This window comes from Pristiophorus japonicus, chromosome 14 (assembly GCF_044704955.1).
Source record: "Pristiophorus japonicus isolate sPriJap1 chromosome 14, sPriJap1.hap1, whole genome shotgun sequence".
In the NCBI taxonomy this organism is placed as follows: domain Eukaryota; kingdom Metazoa; phylum Chordata; class Chondrichthyes; family Pristiophoridae; genus Pristiophorus; species Pristiophorus japonicus.
Window position 1 is genome coordinate 123,250,657 of NC_091990.1, and position 18,510 is coordinate 123,269,166.

Below are 18,510 nucleotides of genomic sequence, written 5' to 3' on the forward strand. Positions count from 1 at the left end.
TCCCCTTTTTTTCCTCTTTCCCACAGGAGCTGGTGATGATTCCACCATCCACATCCCATCTAGACTCATCTTTTGTTTCTTAACTTGTCCCATTACCAACTCATTTTTGCCCATCATCCCTTTTGTCTCAATCTCTCCTACCTTCCACCCTATCACAGACCTTCCCTTTTCTTTCTTCCTCTATCCCCTTTCCCGGCCCCTGCTCTTCCTTAATAACCTGTTTTATCTTGAGCTTTTCCACTTCTGACGAAGGGTCATTGACCTGAAACGTTAACTCTGTTTCTCTCCACAGACGCTGCCACACCTGCTGAGATTTCCAGCATTTTCTGTTTTTATATCTTCTACCACTTCTTCAAAGCGAATGGGCGGAAATTCTAGCCTCATATTTTAATCCTTTTTAAGCATAAAGAAAAGTATTACTGTAATTTTTCCATGTTTATATAACGTGCTTAAAAATAAGAAAAACAATTAAAACAATATTATTTAATGCAGTTTTTTGCAGAAAGTATAGTGATTTGCAACTATAGTGATAATGTCAATGAAAAGACTTTGCCTTGGAACTTATTACATAACATATTCAATTCAGACGAAACCACACAGGTTAGCGGCACAGAAAGAGGCTTCCCAGGTGCTGAAAGAGGCGATTCCTAGGAGCAACCCAAAACTAATCCCTAGGACTTAAGAACAAAAGAATTAGGAGCAGCAGTAGGCCATATGGCCCCTCGAGCAAGCTCCACCATTCAATCAAATCATGGCTGATCTTTGACTTCAATTCCACTTTCCCGCCCAATCTCCATATCTGTTGATTCCCCTGGAGTCCAGAAATCTACTCAACGACTGAGCATCCACAGCCCTCTGGGGTAGAGAATTTCTCTGCTTCTATTGTGTTTATCTTTTCTTTCCTATCTTCTCTGCTTGAAGTCCTGCCTGTGATATTGCATTTGCTAAAGGGCAGGGGGGTCATGTGTTCAAATTAAAAAAAGGAAGTGATAGCAGCAAAAAAATGTTTTTTATTATAGATTGGGTCTCTATGGTATGCCCTGCTGGGGTATGGCTATGCATGCGACACAATGGGTTATATGAAGGCTTGGCATGGGCAAGCAGTAAACAGGGCATGAGTTGGCATGCTGTACCATCTACCTGGTACAGGGTACTATTGGTTAATCTTACCCTACCAGATTCCTTAAAGCATGCCGCCTTCTCCCATCTGTGGCCTGCTACTGTAGTACTGTAGATAAGAGTTCGGTTTATCTGCTACCTCCTCTCAGGCAATGTGCATTATTGTCCTTCACGGAGAGTAGCCTGGAGTGCTAATCAGAGCAAGCCTCTTCGCACTCACCTCACATGGCAGAATGTCCATTTCCCCATCCCTTAAACAAGGGTTTGGTTCAGCGTGCTCTGCATTTTTATCACATGCTCCATTTTCAGCCTCCGCACGGCATTGCCTGGCCTTCTAGTTTAACTCATAATTTTTTCCTGCCCCTTCCAATTACAGCTTTTATAAAATCTGAAACCGACTAAGTCCATGTTAGCACCTTAAAAAAAAAAAGCTCCAGGATTTCACCGCTATAGCACCCACTTACCTTTACGTAGCCTCGTCCCTTTAATTTTGAGCAGCAGCCCTTTGAGGGCTGCATGTTTCTGACTCCACAGGCTTCCCTTCCCAGTGCTTGTGCGCAAGGCCACATCTCTGCAGCAACCATGTGCAAAGTGTTTAAATACACAGAGTCTGGCAGGGTCAGTCAGTCTCTCAGGTTGTGTGGATGTGCACACCAGGACAGAGAAGGTGGCCAGGTTTTCCCCAGAATAGCAATCAGAGTATTCTTGTCATTTTTGGTTACTTGTGTGACTAAGCAGCCTCCTAATCTAACTGTTCCAGGTGTGTCACATTTCCGGATTTTTTGATCATTTTTCCTCCGGAAGGATTTGATAAAGGTAGCTTTCAGTGTTTCTTTTTAAGCAAAGTGTAATCTCATCATTATTTTTTAATCAAAGAAAGGCACCTAGACGGCTGGGTTTGTTCTCCTTAGAGCAGAGAAGGTTAAGGGAAGATTTAATAGAGATGTTCAAAATCATGATGGGTTTTGATAGAGTAAATAGGGAGAAGCTGTTTCCACCGGCAGGACGGTCGGTACCCAGAGGACACAGACTGAAGGTGAATGGCTAAAAACAAACAGGGGGAAATGAGGTGAGTTTTTTTAACTCAGTGAGTTGTTATGATCTAGAATGCACTGCCTGAAAGGGCGGTGGAAGCAGATGCAGAAATAACTTTAAAAAAGGGAATTGAATAAATACAGGAAAGAAATGTTGGGCTCGCTCTTTCAAAGAGGCACGAAGGGCTGAATGGCCTCCTGTGCTGTAGGATTCTATGATTCTAAGAAAAAGTATCATAAGTATAAAAAGTAAATAAGAAGTTGTTTTCCTCAGAAACTAAACAATAAGTAATTTGCTAACTTGTCTCTGCATTTGAGGAACAGCTCGCAGGCATAGTGCTGGAAAGTCCTGTGATCCCTGTTTGAGGGAGGAGATAAAAATCAAGAGACACCAGGGCACAGAAAGGGGAAGCTTTTGGGATAGTACAGCTGTGAGGGCAGGCAGCTTTGTTAAGTGCAAGCTGTGAGGACCTTCACGGAGACAAAGTGGTTTGAAATATTGGAGGAAAGTTAGCAGACGTCCTGCTTAAGTTGAGATAGATTGGGAACTCCCTTGGACTTTGTGGGAGTGCCTTGTGTACTGCAGCGGTTCAAGAAGAAAACTCACCTTCTCGAGAGCAACTAGGGATGGGCAATAAATGCTGGCCGTGCCAGTGATGCCCACATCCTGTGAATGGATAAATAAGATAACACACTGATGTAAGGAAGTGTGATGTGTTCGCTGTTTGCACTTTAAAGTTGTTCTGATTGAATCTGATTATATCTGTTGCATTTTATATTTACCTCACTATAATATAAATCAGATTAATGACTCCGATTCAGCCTCACCTCACCCGGTGCTAACTTAGTGCAGCATTGGAGAGATTGAAGAATTGCACCATGCAAAAGACACAAATAACCTGTCAAGGTTGGGAGGGGGGAGAACTTAATGTTAGACCCCTAAGTTACGCTATCGTACGAATGGATATGGAGCAGCAAGCGGGCAACTTCCACAAAATAGAATGCTAATTGTTCACAGTAGTGATCCTAGCATTTTACTTTTTCTTTTGGGTAGTAAGGGCAGACGGGGCCTCGGATTAACGTCTCATCCGAAAGACAGCACCTCCGACAGTGCAGCACTCCCTCAGTACTGCACTACGAGCGTCAGCCTGGATTATATGCTGAAGACTCTGTGAATGGGTCTTGAACCCTGAGTTGCTCACATAAATGACACAAGTATTTTACAAATCCCACTCAACAACAACAACTTGTATTTATGTAGCACCTTTACTGGAGTTTTATAAGCTAACGTTTGACACCAAGTTACGCAAGAAGAAATTACGGCAGATGAACAAAAGCTTGGTCAAAGAGGTAGGTTTTAAGGAGCGTCTAAAAGGAGGAAAGAGAGGTAGAGAGGTTTACGGAGGGAGTTCAAGAGCTTAGGGCCCAGGCAGCTGAAGGCACAGCCACCAATGGTTGAGTGATTATAATCAGGTATGCTCAAGAGGGCAGAATTAGAGGAGCACAGATATCTCGGCGGGGGGGATGGGTGGCTGGTTGTGAGGCTGAAGGAGATTACAGAGATGGGAAAGGTCAAGGCCATGGAGGGATTTGTATACAAGGATGAGAATTTTGAAATCGAGGCGTTGCTTAACCTGAAGCCAATGTAGGTCAGCGAGCACGGGGGTAATGGGTGAGCGGGACTTGGTGCGAGTTAGGACATGGGCAGCCGAGTTTTGGATCACCTCTAGTTTAGGTAGGGTAGAATGTGGGAGGCCAGCCAGGAGTGCGTTGGAGTAGTGAAGTCTAGAGGTAACAAAAGCATGGATGAGGGCTTCCGCAGCAGATGAGCTGAGATTTGAGCACTTAGTCCAGGATTTACACTCCAGTGCAGTACTGAGGGAATGCATCAAACGTCATCAATAGCAACAGATTTTTTTCCAAAGTTAGCTTTGGAAGTTTCTCCTCCCTCCCATCTCTCTCAGCCCTTTCCCCCCATTTCTGTATCACTCTGTGATTTTCTGTATCTCACTCTCTGCATTCTATGGCAATTACCACAGTTCATTTTCTACATCTTTTATAAATGTTATCATTTAATCCAAGATATTATGACATCAGTAAAAATAAAACAACAATCTTTAAGTGTTTATGTTCCAGCAGCTCTGGTGATGGAGTACCTGACACCCATTCAAAGGGCAGATGTTTGAACATCAGTCTTCGCTGTCATTCAGAATGACTTCCTTATTATTAAAAAAAGTACCAGGACTTTTCACCTTTTACTTCTTTTCCTGATTCCAGGCCAGAAAATTGTTTGAAATGAGCTGCGATCGAGCAAGATTCCATTTTGGCCAAAAATAAAATAACAACTGTGTAAGCGGATAGGCTTCGCATCTAATCAGGAAATCATTGAAAGAACAGCAAGCTCTATCACTAAGGTGTTGAACCCAATCAAAGAGTAGGAATCCAAAGGTGGTGGAGTCTGATGTGTGCTGAATGGTGTGAATCATGATGGACATTTACGACGAGGGGGTATTATATAAGAACATAAAAAATAGGAGCAGGAGTTGGCCATTCGGCTCCTCGAGCCTGCTCTGCCATTCAATAAGAATCTTCTACCTCAACTCCACTTTACCGCACTATCCCATATCCCATAGTCTCCAAAACTCTATCAATCTCAGTCTTGAATATATTCAACGACTGAGCCTCCACAGCTCTCTGGGGTAGAGAAGTCTAAAGATTCACAACCCTTCACAAAATATTGCCGAAAAACCAGGCGCAAGGTTGAGGAATTTCCAGCCCCATGCCTCTGTTGATAAAGCCATGGATCCTGTATCAACAGCGAGATTCAACACCGCCTCCAGTGTGCCAGCGCAGCCTTCTAAGATCAGGCTCTAAAATCTGGCACCAAGCTTATGGTCTACGGGGCTTTAGTGATACCCACCCTCCTAAATGGCTGAGGCGTGGACCATATACAGTAGACACCTCAAATCGCTGGAGAAATACCACCACTGACGTCTCTGCAAATCACCTGGGAGGACAGACGCACCAACATCGGTGTTCTTGATCGGGCCAACATCGAAGTATTGACCACATTTGACCAGCTCCATTGCGCGGACCACATTATTCACATGCCCGACACAAGACTCTCAGAGCAAGCGCTCTACTCGGAACTCCTACACGACAAGCGATCCCCAGGTGGGCAGATGAAACGTTTCAAGGACATCCTCAAAGCCACCTTGATTAAGTGCAACATCCCCACTGACACCTGGGAGTCCCTGGCCAAAGACCGCCCTAGGTGGAGGAAGAGCATCCGGGAGGTTGCTGAGCTCCTCGAGTCTCATCACTGAAAGCATGTAGAAAATAAGCGCAGGCACGGAAGGAGCGGCAAACCAGACTCCCCACCCACCCTTTCCTCCAACCACTGTCTGTCCCACCTGTGACAGAGACTGTAATTCCCGTATTGGGCTGTACAGTCACCTGAGAACTCATTGTTGGAGTGGAAGCAAGTCTTCCTCGATTTTGAGGGACTGCCGATGATGATTTTTTTTTAGCAGCCTTCTCAACCTATCCTGCTGCCAAGATTTGCATAAACCCCCAGGTCTCTTCCTGTTCCAGCGCCCACTATATATATCCTCCTGAAGTGTGTTACTAGCCTCCTTGCTGTAGAAACCTAAGGTGCTTTACAGTGGGGGTAAAAAACAGACACTAAGTCACTTTGGGAGAAGTGATCGAAAGCATGTTGGAAGAGATAGATTTTAAGAAGGCTTTTAAAGACGGATAGATGTAGACGGGGGTGGGGGGGCGGGGCGGTAGTTCCAGAGAGAAAGGGAGCTTCCATTTAATTTTTTGTTTGACTCTAACTTTGAGAGTAATTATCAGGTGTCATCTGGTTAAAACCTAAACTCAGAAGACTTATCTATAAGTAACTGTTGCCAGGCAACTCAGTAGAACATTTTGATGTAGCCAAGTGCATAATTTTGTAAGAGGCAGAAAAACTAATTGGACCAGTGCTGCCCCTCTCCTAGTAGATCAATCGAGCACCACAAATCGAAGAGGGTTGCTATCTTCCAGTTTCAAACTGAACAAGCCAGTTGACCAAAAGTCTGTTGACACAATTTTGTGCAGTGTAACGGACAGGCAATAGTGAAGAGTACAACCTGTTTTCAAATGCAGCACATAATCTTCTCACTGTTGGAAATTCATGTGGCATGTACACCAACATTTCCGACACACACCCCCAGCGAGGAAGGCACCCTCCCTGCCCTTGATGCAAAGTCGAAAAGTGTCCCCTAACATTAGTAGACTGACATTTTGATGGCCTTGAATTCGCGGCCCCTACAGGCGCATATGAGGTGCGCACCTCTGTAAGGCCCCTGCAAGTTCCGGATTTAATCATGTGATGTGCACGCGCCTAAACCCGGAACTTGCGATCTGTCAAGAATACTCTTGACAGCTCGCACGCGTCCAGAAGTAAAGGGCCTCCGTGGGTGGAGAGTCGGGCTATTTGCCCAACTTCTGCCCAGCGAATGCCCGTGAAATTCTTACGACAGATAAAAGCAGGCATAAGGCCTGCTTCTATCAGCGTATGACTTTTAAAGGACAGAAAAATAAATTTAAAAAAAATAATTTTAACAAAAATCCTGTTTATTTTTAGAACCTTTAAAATCAGTAAATTTATTTTTCAAAAAATTACATTTTTGTTTTAAATAATTAATTAAATTCCATTTTGATTCATTTTAAATATGTGATGCTTTGTTTTAATTTATTTTAAGTGTTTGTTGTTTTGGGGGGTATTTCCATTCATACGCATGGTGATTCTGTACGTGCGGAACTCAGCACAAGTATCAATGTGAATCCCCCTACTTTGATTGGTTGGGCCGGCCCACGTGGTTACAGGGACGAGTGCGAAGTGCCTACGTCCCTGGAATATGTGGGCCTCTACGCAAGTGTCCGAACCTCTGGGACCACCAGCTAAGTTCGTAGATATTTTTGCGGCCAGAGGCATCCGCCCCACAGGAAGCCTCCGACCGCAATTTCTGGGCCAATTGTGTTTGTATGATGTTCCTCTCTCTCTACTTTGTTGGCTAAATACCAAGCCCTTTCTTTGAGTTGAAATTTCTAGTCTTACAGAGTAGCTATATCAATATCTATCGTTAAGCTGTCCTTTGAGGAATAACAACATTAACAAATTCATGGAATATGAATCTTGCTGCATTACTTTTCCAAGTTGTGAATGTATTTGTAACATGTCAAATTTTCCAGCTCAGTTTCAAGATGACAATTAATTATAAGTAGCGTTCTAGACCCCTGAAACATACTTCAAACTATGTTGTGTGCTGATGACAGCTCTGCAGACTAGATTAAGTGTTCCCAGCAGGGAGCTTTACTTGGCAGGGTCACAGGTCAGAGATAGACACTTGTACCACTAATCCTCCTTTCTGCATAGCCATGGAGTGCGCATCGCTGAATAAGCGGTCGTATTTCTCAGTATTTTGTACTTTGTAGCTTTGGATTGATCTGTGACGTTTTATTCTGTCGAGTTGCACTACATTGAAGCTTTTGGTGGAATTGCTCGAGTTTATCAGATCGGTTGCATGTAGGTCTGGATTGGTGAAGGTTAAATCATTTGAATGTTGTAATTACTGTTGGCTGTTGATATTTCTCACTGAGATTCTGGCCTTCAATTTCCTTGGACTATCTGCTACTGCGCTGTCGTAACTTCACCGGAACGACGGCGAAAACCTCGCTTGCGCGCGTAAGTGGGGAGTTCCGCGGCAAAGCTATGACAGCGCAACGTCCGAAAGTCCAAAGGAAATTCAAGGGCCAGAGTTTTGAACAGGTACGGTCCCTGTCTCGTTTATTGCTGTCTCATAGTTTTGAATCTAAATGCAGTTGTGAATTTTATTCTGATTGCTTGCAACAACAATCGTGTTTAAAAAGTGATGGTAGCTAGTGAGCTGCCGCAGGGATCAGTGCTGGGACCCCAACTATTTACAATCTATATTAACAACTTGAAAGAAGGGACTGAGTGTAACGTAGCCAAGTTTGTTGATGATACAAAGATGGGAGGAAAAGCAATGTGTTTGGAGGACACACAAAATCTGCAAAAGGACATAGACAAGCTAAGTGAATGGGCAAAAATTTGGCAGATGGAGTATTAGATTGGATAGTGTGAGGTCATGCACTTTGGCAGAAAAAAATCAAAGAGCAAGTTATTATTTAAATGGAGAAAGATTGCAAAGTGCCGCAGTACAGCGGGACCTGGGTGTGCTTGTGCATGAAACACAAAAGGATAGTATGCAGGTACAGCAAGTGATCAAGAAGGCCAATGGTATCTTGGCCTTTATTGCAAAGGGGATGGAGTATAAAAGCAGGGAAGTCTTGCTACAACTATATAAGGTATTGGTGAGGCCACACCTGGAATACTGCAGTTTTGGTTTCCATATTTACAAAAAGGATATACTTGCTTTGGAGACAGTTCAGAGGAGGTTCACTAGGTTGATTCCGGGGATGAGGCAGTTGACTTATGAGGAAAGGTTGAGTAGATTGGGCCTCTTCTCATTGGAATTTAGAAGAATGAGAGGTGATCTTATTGAAACGTATAAGGTTATGAGGAGGCTTGGCAAGGTGGATGCAGAGAGGATGTTTCCACTGATGGGAGAGACTAGAACTAGAGGGCATGATCTTCGAATAAGGGGCCATCCATTTAAAACAGAGATGAGGAGAATGTCTTCTCTCAGAGGGTTGTAAATCTGTGGAATTCGCTACCTCAGAGAGCTGTGGAAGCCGGGACATTGAATAAATTTAAGACAAAAATAAACAGTTTCTTAAACGATAAGGGGTTATGGGGAGTGGGCGGGGAAGTGGAGCTGAGTCCATGATCAGATCAGCCATGATCTTATTGAATGGCGGAGCAGACACAAGGGGCCATATGTCCTTCTCCTGTTCCTATTTCTTATGTTCTTATGTAACATTTCTTTGCTGGTCCTCTATAAAAACATGTCGGATGATGAATGGATTCAAAATGCAGATTGTGTGGCGGTTTCTTCAAGTGGGCGCTGGTGATGAAGTTACTCACCCACTGCCCTGGACTGGTGATTTTCCGATATGTAATTTTTAAGGTTTAAGCCCAAGCCCACTAGGAGCTGGGCTGTCCAAACTCAGCTCACGTACAACTTTTACAGCAGCAGACTGTCATCCCATTGCTCTGGCTGGGGTCAGATCTTGGGTTCCATAAGTAAAGGGCAACAACTCCAATCCACCAATTTAGTGCAATTAGCAGTAGGCTAACCCAATAAGAAGGAAAAGGTAGAAAGACTTGCATTTATATAGCACCTTTCACGACCACCGGACGTCCCAAAGCAATTTACAGTCAATTAAGTACTTTTTTGGAGTAATGTGGGAAACGCGGCAGCCAATTTGCTCACAGCAAGCTCCCACAAACAGCAATGTGATAATGACCAGAGAATCTGTTTTAGTTATGTTGATTGAGGGATCAATATTGGCTAGGGAACCAGCAATAACTCCCCTGCTCTTCTTCGAAATAGTGCCATAGGATCTTTTACTTCCACCTGAGAGGGCAGACGGGACCTCGGTTTAACTTCTCATCCGAATGACAGCACCTCCGACAGTGCAGCACTGCACTGGAGTGTCAACCTAGATTATTGTGCTGCAAGTCTCTGGGGTGGGCCTTGAACCCACAACCTCCTGACTCAGAGGCAAGGGTGCTAACCACTGAGCCACACTCAGAGGGAATAAAATGGAGCAGATATCTGATGAACCCCATGCAGACTAAGACAGTTCCTTCAACTATTGGACAGGGAGGCTGGGGCTTACTGTTGGTCTGTGATAGGTCAATTTTGCTGTCAATCACAAACAAAAGTTATGATGCTCTAAAGAAAAAAAAAACTTTTTGATTAGAAAAAGAAAACAAACTTTCTCCCAGAACCAATTCTTTGGTTCTTTAATACAGGGGATAAAAAAATCTCTCGGAACAGCTGCCTTTATTCACCAGATCCTCAGTGCTATTAAACAGGTCATCTCTGACTTACCTCGTGCTCCAGCGGTTTAATTTAAAGATTTTGTACCCTGTCTCTAATCCCCACCCCACAACTCCCAGCCACTGTGTTGCATCCCTGTTCCTGCAGTCTTGCACTCCGCAGTCCCCTGCTATGCCCCTCTTCCTGGCTTCGATTGAGGCCGTGTTAAATGTCTCAACTGCACTCCAGACTACTCGGGAACAACACAACATGAGATTCACTAATCATTTTCACGGCAGGCCTGATTCTACTATCAGAAGCTAGTTCTTCCAAACTAGTTGAATAACGTGCTCGTTACTAAACCAGTTTGAAAAAAACTTCTGCAATCGTTTGCATACGAACATACGAAAATCACAGACAGGAAAAGACCTCTGGTCCATCCAGACAGTCCCACACAGTGGGTGATGTCTTGTACACCCTACCCCACCCCAATCCTGGGAGAGGCAAAAAGGGGCATGTAAAAAAAAACAGGACCAATTAGGGAGGAGAGAATGAAATTCCTCTTCGAGCCCCTTAGGCAACCATCACGAATCCAAGAAATCACACTGGCCCCGACTTACGTTATGGGATGCCTAAACCGAGAAGATATTCTATGCCAATGAATTATCTGGAATTGTGGAGAGTACACCTCGGCATCAAAGGACAGCAGCTGAAAACCATAGGCTTTATGCAGTCATAGCCTACGAGTAACATGCTTTATTTCTACCAATTTACAGGAAAGCTGTGCTCGGGTTCTGCTGTTCCGTGGAGCCCACAAGGAAGTGAAGAATCACAACAGCCAGACTCCCTTTCAGGTAAGCACATTTTTTTTCCTCTTCTTTACATTCGTCCAGCAGGGGAACTTCAGTAAGTGACGCACACAGTCCCAGGCTGTGGGCCAAATGTTCCTCCCAGGTTAGTTTATTTGAGGGTGGGAGGTGTGATGAAGTGCTGTTATGTGAGAGAAGTGCAGCGGATGGCTGATTGGGGGAGGGGGAAGGGTTCCCCTTCTGTTAGATACACTCCTAATATTAGAAACACATCGTCCAGACAGCTGATTGCTTTGTTGTGGGTCTACATTGCCATCAATTAATCACCTGTCTGATTAAAAGTGTCGATAAGATCAACATAAAACCCCAGTGTTGGTGTACTATGTTTGCTTGATTATTTTTCCCCAAAATGCAAACTTTGAAATTTGTTTGAAAGAAAGTAACTGGAAACGTAAAATTTTGGATAGAATTTATTCCTAGCACTGTCCGTGTGTCTCTGGGACATTTGATCTGCACTTCTGGTCACATCTGAATCAGAAGGGTTAAAGTCTCACTTCAGGACTTGAGTGTGTAAATTAAAATGCAGGGTGATAATCTCTGGATTGTTACCTGAGCCATATGCAAATGGGCATAGGGACAAGCAGATCAGAGAGTTGAATGCGTGGCTCAGAGAGTGGTGTGGGAGGAAGGGGTTTCGATTCATGGGCCACTGGCACCTGTGCTGGGGAAAGAGGGAGCCGTTCCACTTAAACCGGGCTGGGACCAGCGGCCTGGCGAATTGAATAACTAGAGCTGTAGATAGGGCTTTGAACTAAAATGGGCAGGGGGAGGGTCAAGTGAGGGGAACTTTAGAAACCGAATGAGAAAAGTCAAGCTATGGAGCAGTGTCGTGATTTGGATAAAGATAAACTAGAGTGTGACAGGAAAGGACAGAGTTTAAAGGTAATCATGCATCAGCAAAAAAGATGAAAGCAGGGAATCATGGTAAAAGTTTAAACTCAAAGGCTCTTTACCTGAATGCACGAAGCATTAGTAACAAGGTAGACGAATTAGTGGCACAAATAGTGATAAATGAGTATGATCAAATAGTCATTACAGAGATATGGTTGCAAGGTGACCAGGGTTGGGAACTAAATACTCAAGGGTACTTGATTTATCGAAAAGACAGGCAGACAGGAACAGGAGGTGGTGGTAGTGGCGGTGGGGTCGTGGCAGGGTGGCCCTGATCATTTAAGGATGACAATAAGTACAGTAGTGAGAAAGGATCTTGGCTCATAAGATCAGGAAATTGAATCAGTATGGGTGGAGATAAGAAATAAAAAGGGACAGAAAACAGCGGAGGGAGTAGTTTATCACACCCCTAACAGTAACTGTCATTTGACAGAATTAATCAAGAAATAATAGGAGCTTGTAACAAAGATAATACAATATTCATGGGAGACTTTAATCTGGATATAGACTGGGCAAATCAAATTGGCAAGGGTAGTTTGGAGTTCATGGAATGTATTTAGGACAGTTTCCGAGACCAATACGTCATGGAACCAACCAGAGAACAGGTTATTTTAGATCATGTTTGGTGTAATTAGACAGGGTTAATTAGTAATTTTAGAGTAAAGGATCCTCAAGGAAAGAGTGATCATAATATAATAGAATTTTACATTGAGCTGGAAAGTGACATTCTTAAATCCAACACTAGAGTTTTAAACTTAAACAAAGCCAATTACGTAGTTATGAGGGACAAGTTGGCTAAGGTAGATTGGGAAATTAGATTAAAAAGTATGACAGTAGATAAGCAATGGCAATCATTTAAAGAAATATTCCAAAATTCTCAACGAATATACTTTCCATTGAGAAATAAAAACTCCACGGGAAAAGTGATCCATTCGTGGCTAACGAAAGAAGTTATAGATAGTTAAAGATTAGATTAAAAGATTAAAGTTGCAAAAATAATAAAAAGCCTGAGAATTAGGAGAGCTTTAGAAAGTAGCAAAAGATGACCAAAAAATTGATTAGGAAGAAAATAGAATATGAGAGTAAATTAGCAAGAAGATAGAAACAGATTGTAAGAGCTTATACAGGTATGTAAAAAAGAAAGAGAGTAGCCAAAGTAAGCATTGGTTCCTTAGAGGATGAGACGGGAGAGATTATATTGGGGAACGAGGAAAGGGCAGAGGCTTTAAACAAATATTTTGTATCTGTTTGCACAGTAGAAGACACAAACAGTATACCAAAAAGTAATTAATATCAGTAGAGAAAAAGTACTTGAGAAATTAATGGGACTAAAAGCCAACAAATCCCCTGGACCTGATGGTCTACATCCTACCTTTCGAAAAAAGGTGGCTGGTGAGCTAGTGGATGCATTGGTTGTGACCGTCCAAAATTCCCCAAATTCAGGAAAGGTCCCAGCGGATTGGAAAGTAGCAAATGTAACCCCGCTATTCAAGAAAGGAGAGAGAGAGAAAACCAAGAACTACAGGTCAGTTAGCCTGACATCAGTCATCGAGAAAATGCTGGAATCCATTATTAAGGAAGTGGTAACAAGATACTTCGAAAATCAAAACATAATTATGCAAAGTCAACATGGTTTTATGAAAGGTAGATCGTGTTTGACAAATTTATTAAGAGTTTTTTGAGGATGTAACAAGCAGAACATAACATACATAAGAACATAAGAAATAGGAGCAGGAGTAGGCCATTTGGCTATTCAATAAGATCATGGCTGATCTGACCTTGGCCTCAGCTCCACTTTCCTGCCCATTCCCCATAACCCTTCACTCCCCCATTGTTCAAAAATCTGCCGATCTCAATCTTAAATATATTCAATGACCCAGCCTCCACAGCTCTCTGGGGTAGTGAATTCCAAAGATTCACGACCCTCTGAGAAAATAAATTCCACCTCATATCTGTTTTAAATGGGCGAACCCTTATTTTGAAACTATGCCCCCTAGTTTTAGATTCCCCCATGAGGGGAAACATCCTCTCTGCATCTACCCAGTCAACTGTACAGTTGTAGCAGGAATTCCCTACTTTCAGTCTGCTGGCTCTGTTGTGATTTTCTCCTGTTGTTGCTCTGTGACCTGTCTTCTCATCCCATCTCATCTTCGTCTTCCAAGTCTTGCTTCCAGAGCCTATCAAGAGGGGTTGGCATGACCCCTGGAAAGTATATCTGTATTCACAAAGCAGATGGAATGTGCCTGTGTCGTGGTCTAATAAACATTGTGAAAAAAGGTCTAGGCCAACGATGGGAGCTCTGGAGGAGGAGGAAAATGCAACGGGCCATGGCTGATTAGTGATGGGAAGGCCAATAGGAATAACGAAGATTTCTGAGGCAAGATGAAAATAGGTAACTGGACAGGATTAGGGTAGAGCAGAAAATGAACAATTCTTCATCCATGCTCCCTAAAATGGCAAATAGGATGAGAATTAAATGATGGAGACTTAAGGGAAATGCAAAAAATATCAGTGCCCAAAAGCTTCATCAAATTCCTTTATTTTGGAGTGCCAATCTTTGTGCAGTGTGAAGTTTGAACTTTCTAATTGGTTGTTTTAGAGTGAATGTGAAATTTGAGCCAATAAACGTGCTTGACATAAAATTTGAACCTATGAAGATGTATTAAGTGCTTTTTGTCTGCTTTTTAATCATAGAATTGTAGAATGATACAGCACAGAATGAGACCATTCATAAGAATATAGGAACAAAAGAAATAGGAACAGGAGTAGGCCATAGGGCCCCTTGAGCCTGCTCCGCCATTCAGTAAGAGCATGGCTGATCTAATCTTGGCCTCAACTCCACTTCCCTGCCCGCTCCCCATAATGCTTTACTCACTTATTGCTCAAAAGTCTGTCTATGTCCACCTTAAATTTATTCAATGATCTAGCCTCCACAGCTCTCTGGGGCAGAGAATTCCACAGATTTACAACCCTCTTCGAGAAGAAATTCCTCCTCGTTTCAGTTTTAAATGGGCTGGCTCTTTAAAAATGCTATCCAATTAGTCTCACGCCCCTGCTCCAATTCAGTGTGTAAATATACATCAGTATTATATCAGCGCGAGGGTGTACACCAGTATTATATCAGTGCGAGAGTGTACACCAGTATTATATCACTTAATACATCTTCATACACCAGTATTATATCAGTGCGAGAGTATACACCTGTATTTTATCAGTGATGTGCACGACCATCAAGCCATGAACAGGATATGTGGCTTCAAGTCACCCTCTCGTAGCAGATATTTTCCCTTCCTCTTCCCTATTTCAGTTGTAGCAGTCAGTAAGTGGAGGAGAGCAAAAAATGCCACATTGCAATGTGTTCCGCATAAACATTTCACAGAGTAATGGGCGCCAGGATTAAGAGGTTCCGATGAGGCCATAAAACACAAGGGCTAAGCTGGCATGATTTACAGGTATTACATGTGTCTCCACAGAAGGTTACAGCATTTCCGCTCACTCCATAGCTTCTGTCATTTCAGGTTACATTGCATGGGGGTTTTATATATATATATTTATCATTTTTTTAAATTGAAGATGTTTTTTGTGGCGTGTTCCTCGGTATTGAACCTGGAGAACTGCAAGACCAATGCCAATTCCAGGTATACTGAAGTCAATCCAGTTATTTTTGACCACACAATTCTTAAGCTTCACACCACTTGACATTCTGCATCGATGAATAGGTTAGTTCTGTTCTTGGATTGTAGAAATACGCAGAGTAATGATTGTATACTGCAACAGGAATACTGCTGTTTATCACTCAGTGTTAAAAGGGAACTGCATTCAGTGTTTGGAGCCTAAAGGAATGAAATAGTTTTCAGTGGAATGCCACTATATCATTACATACTGAAGAATTGACACAATTTATTAGGACCAGCAATTTTAACGCACAACCTGCAAGATCAAGGGATGACTACAAAGCGGTAATATCTCCCACTCCACATCTGGAAATTAAAAGGTTATTTGATGCATATCTGTACAGTTTGTAAATTGGATTCCCTTTATGACATAACACAAATATTGCCACACAATAAATTCCCCTCATAGCATCATAAACTGAAAAATTTGGGTTCTTACAAAATTCTATTAAGTTTTTCCTCTCCCTCAAAGTCCACAGCAACAGTTTATGGACTCTCTGACACTAGGCACTCTCTGGTACAGGTTGAACCTCCCTTATCTGGAACCCTCGGGACCTGGCCTGTTCTGGATAAGGGATCTTTCCGGATGAGTGGTGGGCACGTTAAATTGGATGGTACAGGTACTGAGCAAGGGGATATCTGGGCTGGGAGTGTGGCAGAGAGATCAGGGGGGCGGCGGTGGATGCGGGAGTCGGCAGCGAGGAAGGACTTCAATTTGTTCATGTCGGAGTTCTGCGCATGCGCCGTTCAGTGGCCAGGAATGGTTCTGGATGAGGGGTGGTTCCGGATCAGGGAGTTCTGGATAAGGGAGGTTCAACCTGTACTATAATCAGGTAGTCATTGTTCACTCGTGAGCCTGCACAGTGAAGGCTGACACTGGCCGAACTCATTCTTCAGCCAATGTCGACACTTCCAGCAAGGTCCTCTGGTTTGCGATCAGGAGCAGGAAGCCCATGTGATTTTTACCTCCTTCACCCAAGGGCATGGAGATCAGGTCACTCAGCAGACCAGGGAATCAATCGTGGGCCTTTCGTGGTCAGTGCCGCCTGGCACCCACTGAGCTCTTCAGGCACGCCTCTATAGTAAGCTCTCACAGAATCGGACTTTAATTCACTTCCTTCCCAACAAAGTGACTTCTGCATTGGGACTCCAAGTTGCTGAGCTATCACAGCCCATTTGTTTGACACCATACCACAAGCAAACTATTATCAAACATCAACATCTATCAACGCGTGTGTGTGTGTTTGTGTGTGTGATCTGTGGCCTTGAAGGGACACGGCTCCCCTTTGACAGTACAACACTCGTCGCCATATAACACCCATGGCCTGAATGTGAACAGCACCACGGGACATCCGCTAGTTTATGCAAAGAATGTTTTGGAGCAATTGGATTCCGCTTTTGCTGCTGCCTTCATTACCACGCAGAAATATTTTGTTCACAATGCATCTGACTTCTCTCAGGTTCGTTATGAAAAAAAACACTGGCAGAAGCACAAACACGATGGGCCAAATGGCCGCCTCCTGTGCTATGCATTTCTCTGATTCTATTTACACAACAATGAAAATGTAGCTGAAACCCTTATTTTATTCTGTCACAGTTCCCAGTGACCATACTGCTGATGAATTGTTTCCAGATTTTTCCCCTCCAAAACCAAAACTACAGTGAGACTGCCTCGTGAGGGAAGATGGTGCAGCATTGTATGGACTGCCTGCAATCAATAGTTTCTAAATGTGACAATAGAAACGGGCTCCTGTTTCCTGCACCATTGTATTTACTGTGAGCCATTGACAAAAGCAATAATACTGCTGGCCCGAGTCCTGTTTATTCAGTTCCCTGGTGCAGAAACCTGAGGAAGTGTTTGTGTAATATGATCCTGGATTGGAAGATCTGGATAGAAATACAAAATATTTAATCAGTCGGTGGAGGGAACAGAGAGAATATTTTGCACGGCATAAAGTATGTACAATCACTTCTTGTTTGCAGTTACCCAGTTTGAGATTGCTTTACAGTCTCCTTGTGCTGAGTCACCTTGTGAAGCGTGGTGGCATACCTCTTCAGGGAGCAGCGCGAGCTGGTGCAGGAGGGCAAGTGAAGAGAGACGTCATCAAGGACCAGGTCGGTGATTGGAGCATGGGCAGATACAACAGTGCTCACTAGGTCCATGCAGCAGAGCAGGCCTCCAGTCGGTGTGGATAACCCTTGCCACTGGACCAAGACCTAGCTCTGTCAAGCCCATGTGGTGGCTGATGTGCAACGGTCACCACTCGTTAAAAAAATCCACGCACAGGCATCTTCCACCCTTCAGGATGTAATTCAGGACCTGAAATATTAGGTCCTTCACCTGTAAACGCATCTTTTTTTGGCGTGGAAGCAAGTCATCCTCGTTTCGAGGGACTGCCTATGGTGATGATGATTATATAAGTGTGAGTGTGTACACCAGTATTATCAGTGTGAGTGTGTACACCAGTACTATATCAGTGTGAGTATGTACACCAGTATTATATCAGTGTGAATGTGTACACCAGTATTATATCAGTGTGTGTGTGTGCACCAGTATTATATCAGTGTGTGTGTGTACAACAGTACTATATCAGTGTGTGTACACCAGTACTATATCAGTGTGAGTGTGTACACCAGTATTATATCAGTGTGTGTATGTACACCAGTATTATATCAGTGTGTGTGTGTACACCAGTATTATATCAGTGTGTGTGTGTACACCAGTATTATATCAGTGTGTGTGTGTACACCAGTACTATATCAGTGTGTGTGTGTACACCAGTACTATATCAGTGTGTGTGTACACCAGTATTATATCAGTGTGAATGTGTACACCAGTATTATATCAGTGTGTGTGTGTACGCCAGTATTATCAGTGTGAGTGTGTACACCAGTACTATATCAGTGTGAGTGTGTACACCAGTATTATATCAGTGTGTGTATGTACACCAGTATTATATCAGTG

At 43.2% G+C, this 18,510-nt stretch overlaps 1 protein-coding gene across 1 annotated transcript in view; it reads left to right on the forward strand.

Annotated features, from left to right (window-relative positions):
- The window catches only part of LOC139280083 (SH3 and multiple ankyrin repeat domains protein 2-like), a 1,053,009-nt gene that overhangs the window by 75,314 nt on the left and 959,185 nt on the right, over positions 1-18,510 (forward strand). Inside the window, exon 8 of the mRNA XM_070899582.1 lies at positions 10,888-10,965. Within this exon, the coding sequence (XP_070755683.1) occupies positions 10,888-10,965 (78 nt within the window). The remainder of the gene's footprint in view (positions 1-10,887; positions 10,966-18,510) is intronic.